We start from the raw sequence: 13084 nt of genomic DNA on the forward strand, positions 1-13084 counted from the left end.
TGTGTCACCTCGGCCCGACGGAATTTTTGGTCTCATTTTTGCGACACTTTCTCACGGAGGGGTTCTGACATCGTTTATTCCGTCCAGATGAGCAGTGTTGTACTAGAAGCTTGGTTTGGCTCACAATTAACTTTCCCATGGGTTCATTTGTAGTGACGATAAAACAAGAATTTTTCATGAGGAATGAGGCCAGTTCAGCAATGCTCTGTGCTGCGTGTTGACTATAAGGCTTACCCGCAGGTAAACAGAGTAGTTGTGGCAATGTTGGCGGTCCCCTTGACCCAGAACTAACTGTTGGGTTCTTTGGTGCTGGTGAGTGTCCATGAACAAGATTCGCTTAACTGCTCCACGCTGCTTCAGCCAATCCAACTGCAGGTCCATTGTCAGAGCTGAAAGAGAGAGAGAGAAAGAAAGACAGACACGCTATTGTTAGTTCCACCTTTACAGAGTCTAATTCCTGCAATTTCTGCTTGGACCAAACAGGTTTTGGACCATAAAAATTACACGTTCCTAAGGTTAATGACTAGGGCTTCTGAACAACAATCAAAAAGTGCTTTCAACAAACGTGCACCTCACACACACTCTCTCAGGCACAGGAACGTTCACAGCCACACCTGTTCTTTATCATCTCCAAAACCATATGCACTGAGTTTTAACAGGGCTGCATTCAGAAGTGCTGGGAAAGAGGATTTTATTGCCTGTTGGTTTAACTGAGTTTGGCACCTTCTCCATTTTGGCCATTACTGAATTCACTTTCATACAGATGTTCAACAAGTGCTGAGACACAAACTCACACTGAGCACAACGCATTTAAGTGAAAACAATAAAATGTCTCCATCTTAGCAAGCATCAAGAGAAAATGTATACTGCATGACAAAATCATTTGTTTTGCCTGTGCAACATTAGAGTTTTGGAAGTCTCGTTCATTTTCTCCATATAGAAATTGACTTACATATAAACAATATTCAAAATACACTAGAAGCTCTGAAATGAAGAGGTCATGACATGGATTTTTATTTCATTTATTTAATATGTTCCTTGAGGTTCACTTAGAATGTTAATAGGTACATTGTTTTTTAGGTACAAGTACCTTGTAATGTGTACTTACTTTTACATTTTTCTGCTTTGAATCAAAATTTGTAATTTGTTTAGAGCTGTTTGGCTTATGGAGAAAATTAAATGCTTCCGGAACCAGTTTAAATGAGAGATTTTCACTGTTTTCAGGAAGTCGTGTGTATGATTGGCTACATTTTTAAAATATGGAGAAACACATCCATTTCCACAATACATTTCCTCAACACATTTGTTAATAAGACTCCATTAGTTTACTGAAACAAAATGCATTTAATTAAAAGAGATTCAAATGCACTTACCTACATAATCAGGAATACCAATCCCAGAGATCTTAGCGCACACATTTACTGACAGACTAAGAGAAAGAGTAAGACAGACATTTAGTACAGAAGAACTTAGCCAAAAATGAAAAAAATAAAGTGACATTAACAAAAGAGAGGAAGATGACTGTTAATAAGGGTGGAGTGTTTATACATGGAGCTGAATGGAAAGTGGGACGCTGAGGGACTCTGTGCTCCTCAATATTTAATAACTTAATTGAATTTGCCTCTTCCGTCCTTTCCTCACTTCATCTCTCTATCCCTCCCACACTCTAATAATCTGGTAATAGAGGCCGACAATTAGAGTGGCCCAAGAATGACTTCCTGTTCCTGGCAGAAAAAAATGGGACAAACACTTTTTCACTCTTCAAGATCTCATACACACTCTTTATTGTCATTAAATATTCTAAGAACATTTCAAAACCCTATTTATATGAAGTCTAATATGCAAACATCAACACACACACACATTCTTATCCCGTACAGACACAGCACAGGATGTCCCGAGTATTTACTGGAATCTAAAGACGGCAGTTCTGTTGCCATAGGGGTCTTGTATAAACCTATACCCCTTTATTTCCAAAAAAACACAAATACAACCAGGACTGAGGATTTAAAACATGGTACTCCATCACAAACATCACACGCACACAAGCTGTAAGGTGAGAGCGCAGAAAAACACTTATTCAAACATGCTCGCACCTCTCCAGCTGGTGCTCAATAACTGTATTTCCGTTATGTTGAACGTGTAATGATATCTGTGCTCGGGGACTCACAACTGCAGTCTTAATGGCCCAACGGGCCAATCCGATGCATAGCATTCCATATAACCCAAATATGTCTAATCAGAAACACCCCATTAGGCCCCCTAAAAAACACACTTAGACAGCATTGAGCGTGTCTGAGTTTAAATTAGCGATAAACAGCTGGATGCTGTGCCTCATGAACAACACGAAATACCCATGAGGCCATGCCTGATGGAATCCAGCATTGTGCATTGTGCTCTAACCATGCAAACCCTGCCATGACCCCTCCAGGTAGTGGTGTATTTTAAAATGCACAGCAGAAGTCATGTGCATGCTGTACAGTGAGAGAGGAAGGGGAGAGAGTATGCATATTTAGGGGAGGAAGTGGCCCCGCTAATTTAATGATGCCTTGTTAGTTCTCCTCCCCCGTGACAAGGGCAGACGCATAATCACGCAGGCCTACAACACATGCAAACACTGCAGTGCCCAGAGGTTGACCCCCCGACCCCTGCTCTGACCCTACTGGAACTCTTCCAACCTTGCAGCCCATCTGTCATCTGTAATTACTGCCCACTCCTCAGAGTATTAATGGCACCCGTGTGTATGTGTGGTTTGACACGAGTCATTCACACACACTTTTACACTCTGCATGTACATATGCTGTTTTATTGGTAAACCTTCATTTATAAAGCATTACTGCCTTCAAATAAACTGAACTCAAATCAAAAATTTTGACACATCAAAAATATAATTTATAGTTAATAAAATTCTTAATTATTATCATATTTTTTTTATGTACAGTATACTTATGTCCTTGTTGGCTAGTGAAATTATGTTTTATAATATAATATAATAATACAACAACAATTATATTTATTATATTATATTATATTATTTTTATTATGTACTGATGGGCCCAAAATACTTCTATTTTGCATTTTTCTAATTTCATACAATTTGTTTCATTTCTGCTGGAAGAATATACATACAGAAGAATATAAAACAAAATGAAACATATTAAACTCTAGAAAGACAGAGGTTTTCAGCCTTAACCATGGTGGTGTTTCTATCCTCTAAATCGTTTTATGATCTCTTCTCTGTCTTGTTCCGTTTCTCTCTGTGTTCATCTGTGTGTCTCAATGTTTCTCTCCGTCTCTCTCTATTTCCAGCCACAGTTTGTACATTTATTTTACTAAGCTACTCTTTTGTTATTGCAGAATTCTACACTTTAGTTCTTTCGTTTGTCTCTCCAAAACCTCTAGTCCTTTATTCCTTATGCCAACCTCAACACACAAGCACATGCACCCCAAGCAGCCAAACAGATCTGGTATGTTTACAGTCACAGAGCCCAAAAACTGCTTGTTGGACACAATGTCCATTCACATACGGGGTAAGAATGCAGGGCTGTGTGTATGTTTGTGTGGTTTGGAAGAATGTATTGAGACTTCCAGAAACACTTAGTTTTACCACAGAGAAGAAAAAAACTGCTGTAATGTGGTACTATAGACCACATGGATTTAAAACCTCCCAGTCAGCCATAGCTCTTTGGCCCAGACTGCTTTGGTTAACCCTTAACCAGGACTAAAGATCAACATATCTGTGCCATCAACTGAACACTTCATCTAGAAGAGATAAATCAAAGCATGAACTTTCAAATGTTCTTTTATGAGCATTTAGTACATAAGAGTCACTCTTTGTGTCAGAAGCTAAGAGTATATTTCAGTAACTACCACTGGATAAATAGTTAGTTGACACTTACCAGGTTACCATGTTATCAGAATTGGGCATGCGGCAGGACTTGTCCTCAGGGTTGAGAATTCTGGGCATCAAAATCAGCTGTGCGTTCACGGTGACCACTGGCCTTGACCTAGCATTGTTGAGAGACAATACAGTGGGAATAATATCACAAAAATAAATACAAAATTACTGATTTAACTGATATGATTGTATTGTGGCAGTGAGTTTGAACTGGAAGCTGAATTCAGAGCTACACATACACATTATGAACACATTAAAGTTGTTTAAAACAATGTCAATGTGAATTTCAGTTGGTAAAATTTTACTTCTGTAATGTGACGCATTTTAGAGTGAAACAGGATATTCAATGAAAAAGATTTGGTGTAAGACCTTTATCCTATTTTGTCCATCTCGAAATGATTGGATCATAAAAAGTGGCCATTTTAAATGAGAATATAAGTTTCCTAAAACAAAATATATAGCTCTTTGGTTGTTGGTTAACATCCAATAGCTCACATTGCCTAAATGATATCAGCAGAAAAGTAAAGTTTCAAATGAAGAGTATTTTTATTTGTTTATCTTTTTATGTAGAATAACATGCATCTATGAATCATTTACAGCAAGTCCAGGAACATGCATTAAGAGTGTAAATTTTGATTTCTTGTGACTTTAATGGTGCTGTGAGCAATTTTAGCCCTGTTCCTTGCTTTTGCCATTTTGCTAACTTCCACAACACACAAAAAATCTCTCTCTATCAGCAAACCTAAATATTCAAAATGACTAACAAGCAGACAGCATTTCCGAATTGCTAAAAAAAAGATAATTTAAGTTATTTCTTAGGACACCTATTTCAGTAAAATATGTCAGATAGAATGAACATTCAATACATAAAGAATCACTTACAGAAACTAAACATTCAGAGTCTTATTCTAATAAAACATCAGACAGGCTGAGTAAATGAGAACTTAGCATGAGGTCAGTCTCTGTTCTGCTCTGGTCTCACATTCAGTCTGTTGAGACTAGCACTCAAACTGGATTAACAGTGGAAATGTTAGCTTACACAAATACACCAGAGCCCACTACAGCTAATCGCTTTAACACTGACACCGACACACCGCTTGTGTGTGAGAGTGTGTGCTGGGACATGTTAATGTGTCTGTGTGTTTTTGGTGGCTTTGAGGCAGGAAAAAGGGACTATTTTGAAACATTTCTGAGGGAAACCTGAGCTGAAACACCCAATCGAAGTCTTGACTACTCAGACCAGACATGCCACAAGTGTGTAGATAATGTTCGCTGACTGTACTCCTGTCAACTACAGCTGAACAATTCTTCATGAATGCATTATGAAGCCGGACATTTCAATTTAGTCTGTTATGCAATTTGAAAATATGTTACTATCGTATCATGGAACAGAGAAAAACAACTTCATATGTATCAGGTTTCCTTCCAGCTAAACCTCAAACACAGGTGTTTTCTGTGCCATTCACTCTAACTAAGAAAACATGTGAGTGTAGTGAAAGCTGTAAGTGAGTTTAGGCCAGAATAAGTGTGTTTCTGCAAACTAGTATATATATTATGCATATATACAAAATATTATATTATATATACATACAAATGATTATATACAGTGGGTACGGAAAGTATTCAGACCCCCTTAAATTTTTCACTCTGTGTTATATTGCAGCCATTTGCTAAAATCATTTAAGTTCATTTTTTTTCCTCATTAATGTACACACAGCACCCATATTGACAGAAAAACACAGAATTGTTGACATTTTTGCAGATTTATTAAAAAAGAAAAACTGAAATATCACATGGTCCTAAGTATTCAGACCCTTTGCTCAGTATTTAGTAGAAGCACCCTTTTGATCTAATACAGCCATGAGTCTTTTTGGGAAAGATGCAACAAGTTTTTCACACCTGGATTTGGGGATCCTCTGCCATTCCTCCTTGCAGATCCTCTCCAGTTCTGTCAGGTTGGATGGTAAACGTTGGTGGACAGCCATTTTTAGGTCTCTCCAGAGATGCTCAATTGGGTTTAGGTCAGGGCTCTGACTGGGCCATTCAAGAACAGTCACGGAGTTGTTGTGAAGCCACTCCTTCGTTATTTTAGCTGTGTGCTTAGGGTCATTGTCTTGTTGGAAGGTAAACCTTCGGCCCAGTCTGAGGTCCTGAGCACTCTGGAGAAGGTTTTCGTCCAGGATATCCCTGTACTTGGCCGCATTCATCTTTCCCTCGATTGCAACCAGTCGTCCTGTCCCTGCAGCTGAAAAACACCCCCACAGCATGATGCTGCCACCACCATGCTTCACTGTTGGGACTGTATTGGACAGGTGATGAGCAGTGCCTGGTTTTCTCCACACATACCGCTTAGAATTAAGGCCAAAAAGTTCTATCTTGGTCTCATCAGACCAGAGAATCTTATTTCTCACCATCTTAGCAAACTCCATGTGGGCTTTCATGTGTCTTGCACTGAGGAGAGGCTTCTGTCGGGCCACTCTGCCATAAAGCCCCGACTGGTGGAGGGCTGCAGTGATGGTTGACTTTCTACAACTTTCTCCCATCTCCCGACTGCATCTCTGGAGCTCAGCCAGGGTGATCTTTGGGTTCTTCTTCACCTCTCTCACCAAGGCTCTTCTCCCCCGATAGCTCAGTTAGCCGGACGGCCAGCTGTAGGAAGGGTTCTGGTCATCCCAAACGTCTTCCATTTAAGGATTATGGAGGCCACTGTGCTCTTAGGAACCTTAAGTGCAGCAGAAATTTTTTTGTAACCTTGGCCAGATCTGTGCCTTGCCACAATTCTGTCTCTGAGCTCTTCAGGCAGTTCCTTTGACCTCATGATTCTCATTTGCTCTGACATGCACTGTGAGCTGTAAGGTCTTATATAGACAGGTGTGTGGCTTTCCTAATCAAGTCCAATCAGTATAATCAAACACAGCTGGACTCGAATGAAGGTGTAGAACCATCTCAAGGATGATCAGAAGTGTGATATGTGATATTTCAGTTTTTCTTTTTTAATAAATCTGCAAAAATGTCAACAATTCTGTGTTTTTCTGTCAGTATGGGGTGCTGTGTGTACATTAATGAGGAAAAAAATTAACTTAAATGATTTTAGCAAATGGCTGCAATATAACAAAGAGTGAAAAATTTAAGGGGGTCTGAATACTTTCTGTACCCACTGTATATATATTTACACACACACATATATATATATATATATATATATATTAAAATGAATATAAAATACATAAAAAAATTATCTATTATCTCTGACCCTAAAAATGTTGATTTTGTAGCATTGAATGAAAAAGCATAGTCTATGCTTTCTAATGACATAATTATTGTTTCTTATTACATACAAAATGGCCTAGAAAGATTCCAAACAATTTTCAGACTTTTTATTTAAACGTATTTCAAATAATTAAGACATCAATAACAGGTAAGGTAAATGTTTATATGTGAACAAAAGCCTAAATTCAAACTGTCATATAAAACAATTGTGTCTCTTCAGAAAATTTGGATAAACCACTCAATTCATATGGATTAGTTTTATGATCTCTTTATGAACTTTTTGAAGCGTCAAAGTGGTAGCCGCATAGCTGTCTATGGAGGGACAGAAAGCTCTCAGATTTCATCAAAAAGATCCTCATTTGTGTTCCGAAGATGAACGACACTCTTACAGCTAAGAAACATAAAACTCAAAACCAAAGTTGACCCATTGCGAGTTACAACTTATGATGGGTGCATGTCACATATACTCATATAAGTATAATATAACATTTTAAAATATAAAATATGAAATTTTCAACATTTGTAATTGACAATGTTGTATAATATGGTGCATTTAAAGTGTCTCACCTGTAGGCCACAACTTTACCTACTCCAAATGCACCGACCAGCAAATCTGTAAAGACAGTGAAATATACTGAGAGGCGCAGGACAGACACAATATGATATGAAAATATGTATGCAAAATATATATGAAAATATGAAAAATGTGTGTTGCAAGAGAAAGAGGAAGAAAGAGAACGAGTGGCTGGATCATAAAGCTTCAAAGCACACTGCAGCTGGAAGTGATTTGGGCCTCCAGCAGTCTCCATCAAAGATTCGTCGACCCGTTTCTCATTCTACCAGTCTAGCATCTTACATCATCTGCCATCCCTGAACAGAGCCAAAGAGAAACCCCAGAGAGCCACGGAGAACGTGTGAAGCTTTAATCTCATTCTACTCAGAGGTGCACCGAGCCACATCTGATTAAGGGAAAGGTAAATACAGCATGCTGAATGGTTTCCCTCTCTCTTAATGAAGGTGGGCACGATAAACCTGAATTTCAACCTATATGAGATTTTAATGTGATGCAGTGGAAAAATCGTAATGTAGTTTAAATGAATCAGGGCCTTCACAAAAATCATGTGACAAGGTTTAATAAAAACAGTGTGATAATCACTAATTTGTAAATCTAATGTTGAGTGACAAACCAACTAATGCCACAAAACATCACAGAATTCATTAGTAATTGATTGCTAATACTTGCTCATGCAGTTGCTGCTGTTTTCCTGGTAGATGAAACATTTTTAGGAGTAGTTAAATGGATTTTACAAAATGATAAAAACAATGAAAACATGTTTTGTTTCACATATTTTGATTAGATTAAGGAAAATAAAGCACTTGGGAATAAGACAAATATGATGACATCTGCTTAAATCAAAGGTTAAGGACATCTGCTATGTTCACTTAAAGGGATAAGATCTCGCCCCCCCATGGACTACCATAGTATTTTTTTTCCTACTATGGTAGTCAATGGGGGGGGGGGGGGGGGGGGGGGGGGGTCTGCTTGGTTGCAAGCATTCTTCCAAATATCTTCCTTTGTGTTCAACAGAACAAAGAAATTTATACAGGTTTAGAACAACTTGAGGGTGAGTAAATGATGACAGAATTTTCATTTTTGGGTGAACTATCCCTTTAATTGTGATATTGTGATTAAACTAGCTAATATTTTTATTACTCTCTTTTACTCTCTCTCTCTCTATATATATACAGTCAAACCAAAATGTATTCAGACACCTTGAATATTTCATTAATTAATACAGTTTATTCACTATAATTTTAAAAAAGGTAATAAAATATGACAAGATCAGTTAAACTGTGTCAGAAAAAAAATTATCTTAATTATGTCAGATAACACTTAAGCAAAACATGGTCAGGTCAAAGTGTCTGAATAATTTTTGGTTCCAAATTTTTTTTTAATCAATTTTACTGGTAGTCCACTGTATGAAGAATTTTTGGGTATAATATGTCACAGTTTACTTTATTTTGCTATCCTCACTTACATAGATTAACTATAGTGTCCTGCACCCACCAGTAAAAATATATCAAAAATATCAAAAATGTCTGAATAGTTTTTGGTTTGACTGTATATATATTAATTAAATTAATGCTTTTACTTAGCAAGGATACAATGAACTGATCAAAAGTGATAATACCAAAATTTAAAATGTTACACAAGATTTCTATTTATTATCAAATAAATGATGTTCCTTTGAAGCTTCTATTTAAAAAAAAGTGTATTTTGGTTTCCACAAAATTATTAAGCAACACAACTGTTTTAACTGTGATAATAAAAAATTTAAAAAAGTGTTTTTTGAGCACCAAATCATTTGTTATTAGAAGGATTTCTGAAGGATCATGTGATACTGAAGACAGGAGTAATGATGCTGAAAATTCAGCTTTGCCATCACAGGAATAAATTACACTTCAAAATATATTAAGATAGAAAATATTCTTCCATTCTTTCTCTTTCCTCCCAAATCTTTCCTGTTTCTCTACATAGCCCTACTCAGCATCAAAATCCTTTATTTAACTAATGTAGGTAGCAGAAATAGCATAAAGAAAATGTCAGATATTTGTCTTTAGAAAATATTTAAATGCATACCCCCCAGATTTTTATTTTTTAAATGATCATACAAAACAAAACCTGGTCATGGACAACATCACCAAATATTCAAGTCAGTGTGCAAACAAACCACACCTCCATTACCTGAGATGGAACAGTGGAAATGTTGGAAGAGTGTGTGTGTGTGTGTTAGTAGTCTGTTGCTTCCTCTGTGGCCTCTGCTAAAGCTATAACCATCTATTCATCTCTGACATCTCATTAAACTATAATTGAACCAACATAAACCATAGCAAAAGAGCTGCTTCTGACACCCACTCAGACAATATTAGACATATAGTTTTCTTTGATGGTGAAAGAGTTTTTGTGATAAGTATAGATTTTCTAATAAGTAAACATTAAACTTTAACCTTTACACAAGTTGGTTTCATTTAGACTTTAATCAAACTTGAGCGAGAGACCATTCTCCTTAGTTTCTGAATTGTACAAAGCATTAATAGGAAGGAAGAGTACAAATCGCTCCTGGAGGGATGCTTGCAGTCAGGCAAACTCAGAGACTCACATGCAGGAATGTTCCAGAACAGCTCCAGCACCCTAATGAGTGCTCAGAGACTGCGGCTTTGATTCCTGTTTCACTGAGGTCGATCACTGGCTTCTCTTTCCATCAGGTCCTGCCTTCAGGAATGAGACACCCCTGGCAAAGAGCCCATTGTAAACCAGAGTCAGCAGCTTTTGGTATTGTGACAGAAAACACACCTCGAACACAATGGACAGAAACATACGCGCTAACACCGACTGACAGACACACACACATCCTGAAGGCCTGAGCTCTCATCTTGTAAAGGCAAAGAAAATGACAGAATAATTCAATTTATTACATTCTTACATCTGGAAAGTCCATTTGAGTGCTCAACTTCTTCAGAATGGCAGTGAGGTGTAAATGTGTGTGTGCACTGCAATAGTCAACCTCAAAATATTCAGGTTGAACCCTCCGGCCACCACAACACAAGGGTCTTAACCGCATGAATAGGTTAATAGAAGGTGGAATGATGGAGGGAGGAGATGGAAGAAGCTCAAACCCTTGAACTTTAATAAGGTTAAGAGTCTGTTATAGTCATCTTCATCCTCTAGCCAATGAAATGCCGGAGCACAGCCAACTAATGCAATCTTTTCTTTTACCTCAAGTTCTGAATTTCTCTCTCATTTCACCTGACATACAATCACGCATCCATCAATCTCTTTCCCTCCAAAAAAACATCGGAACCGAACTCCTCCCTGTGGATGTCTGGATGGAAATGTTCTTGATCGGATTGCTAGTACATGCATATTTATATGGTGCCCACCCAAGTTCCTAAAACATTTCTAATGGGTCCTGAATGTAACATTAGTTTCACATATAAGATATGTTTTGGGAAGGAACATAATGTAGAAATATAGTGGAAAGGGGAATCCTGATTGCAACTATGATTCCACTATTTTTCCTTTTTTTTATTCTTAGAATGGCAAATTTTGTTCTTCTATGTTATAATTTGGTATTTTAAAGTGTATTTGGTATTTGAGAGTTTTCTCTCAAATTAATTAAGTAATTGTTTCTAAATGTGCAATGTATGTCTATTTGTGTTCTATCTGAGAACGATGCCTGAAGCGGTGGGCAGGAAATGTGGAGTACGTAATCTCCACTGCTGTTTAAGCAGGTCATGATGAATGACCCTTGACCTCTGACTTTAACCCTGCATTTAACCACAAAGTTCACTCTAACCCTCACATAAACCCCAAACCACACACCCACAAAGGAAAAGGCATATAAACAGAGAAGATATCCAGGTGTGATGATTTCATCCATGTAAGGAGAAAAACTGAATTTTAGTTCTAATATCTATGTAGACGTATTCAAACACTCTGTCAACCAAGTTTCCAGCAACAAGCAATTAGTTTGTACACACTAAACGTGAAACTGCAGCACAATGTGACAAAATCACAGCCAATTAGAAGATTTATTATTATTATTATTTTAAAAATGTATTACACAGGTGCAATGGACAGTACATGACTGCCCCAGAATTAGCTACAGAGCTAAATTACATCTGCTGTCCCTGGGAAGAAAAGGAGGAATACATGGTGTAGCACACTTAGATAAAACCATCAAACCTAGTATTTATAAATACAACTAGCAATCCAAATACAAGCACAATACATTATAAAAAATTCTGTAACTGTAACTGAAGTATTAAAAAATTCAATTATCACATATTTGGCTCTTCTTTAGCCATATTTTTAATTGTAACTTGAACTGCATAAGAGTAGGACACTGTCTAATGTTAATTGGTAATGTATTCCAAATATGAACAGCTCTTATAGAAAAAGCAGCTCTATACTGCACGTCATAATAACCTCTTGAAGTAGCTCTTGTCTGTTTTTATATAAACTATGTAAAGGTTTAAGAGTAGATTTTGCGACCGACCATGATGATACACAATATTAAAAATGAGAAAATACCACTTTAGCAGCATCTGTGGAAAGCTGATTCCGTATAAATAAAAAAAAAACTTATTTGTCACTATACAGACATGCTTCTCAAATGTCAGGCTTAAAATTTGGCACATTTTTTAATTTCTCACCATTAACTAAAATTTCCAATTAAACATCTTCCTTATTTTAATAGTAAAAACATGCATGCAGTTTTCTGAACATTTAGCGTTTAACAGCACTGAGTAAGTCAGTCATATATTTTTTTCATAACAGAAGATAATTTAAGCACCACTTGTTCTCTACATAAACTACAGTGTCATCTGCATACATTTGAATATTTACATTGGGACAGATTGTTCGAATACAAGCTAAAACGTAGGGGCCCAAGGGTAGAGCCCTGAGGAACCTCAGTTGAACAGACTCTTAAGATGCACGTTTCAAATGAGATGATGCACTGATATTTGATGCTTAAAGGGATGGTTCATCTGAAAATTAAAATTCTGCCAACATTTACTCACGCTAATGGGTTTTAAACCTGTATGACGTTCTTCTGCAGACCACAAAAGAAGATATATTAAAGAATGTTGGTAACCAAAAAGTTCTGGTTATTATTTACTTCCATTTTATGTAAAAACACACTTTTTGAGACATTTCTCAAAATATGCTCCACAGAAGAAAAAAATCATACAAGTTTGGAACGACATGAGGTTGAGTAAATAATGACAGAATTCATGTTGGGTAAACCATCCCTTTAGTATACAATTATGAGGAGCGCGGTTTTTGGCCCAATGAGTCATAGTTGGTCGAACTACCCAGTACAATGACAGATTAAATGAAATCAGGCAATT

At 37.0% G+C, this 13084-nt stretch overlaps 1 protein-coding gene across 1 annotated transcript in view; it reads right to left on the reverse strand.

Annotated features, from left to right (window-relative positions):
- The window catches only part of itga8 (integrin, alpha 8), a 73347-nt gene that overhangs the window by 33021 nt on the left and 27242 nt on the right, over positions 1-13084 (reverse strand). Inside the window, exons 14-17 of the mRNA XM_051866122.1 lie at positions 7736-7781; positions 3900-4007; positions 1374-1429; positions 235-389 (exon numbers count right to left, since the gene is read on the reverse strand). Coding sequence (XP_051722082.1) covers positions 235-389; positions 1374-1429; positions 3900-4007; positions 7736-7781 — 365 coding nt within the window. The remainder of the gene's footprint in view (positions 1-234; positions 390-1373; positions 1430-3899; positions 4008-7735; positions 7782-13084) is intronic.

Source organism: Ctenopharyngodon idella, chromosome 16, assembly GCF_019924925.1.
Source record: "Ctenopharyngodon idella isolate HZGC_01 chromosome 16, HZGC01, whole genome shotgun sequence".
Classification (NCBI taxonomy): Eukaryota; Metazoa; Chordata; class Actinopteri; order Cypriniformes; family Xenocyprididae; genus Ctenopharyngodon; species Ctenopharyngodon idella.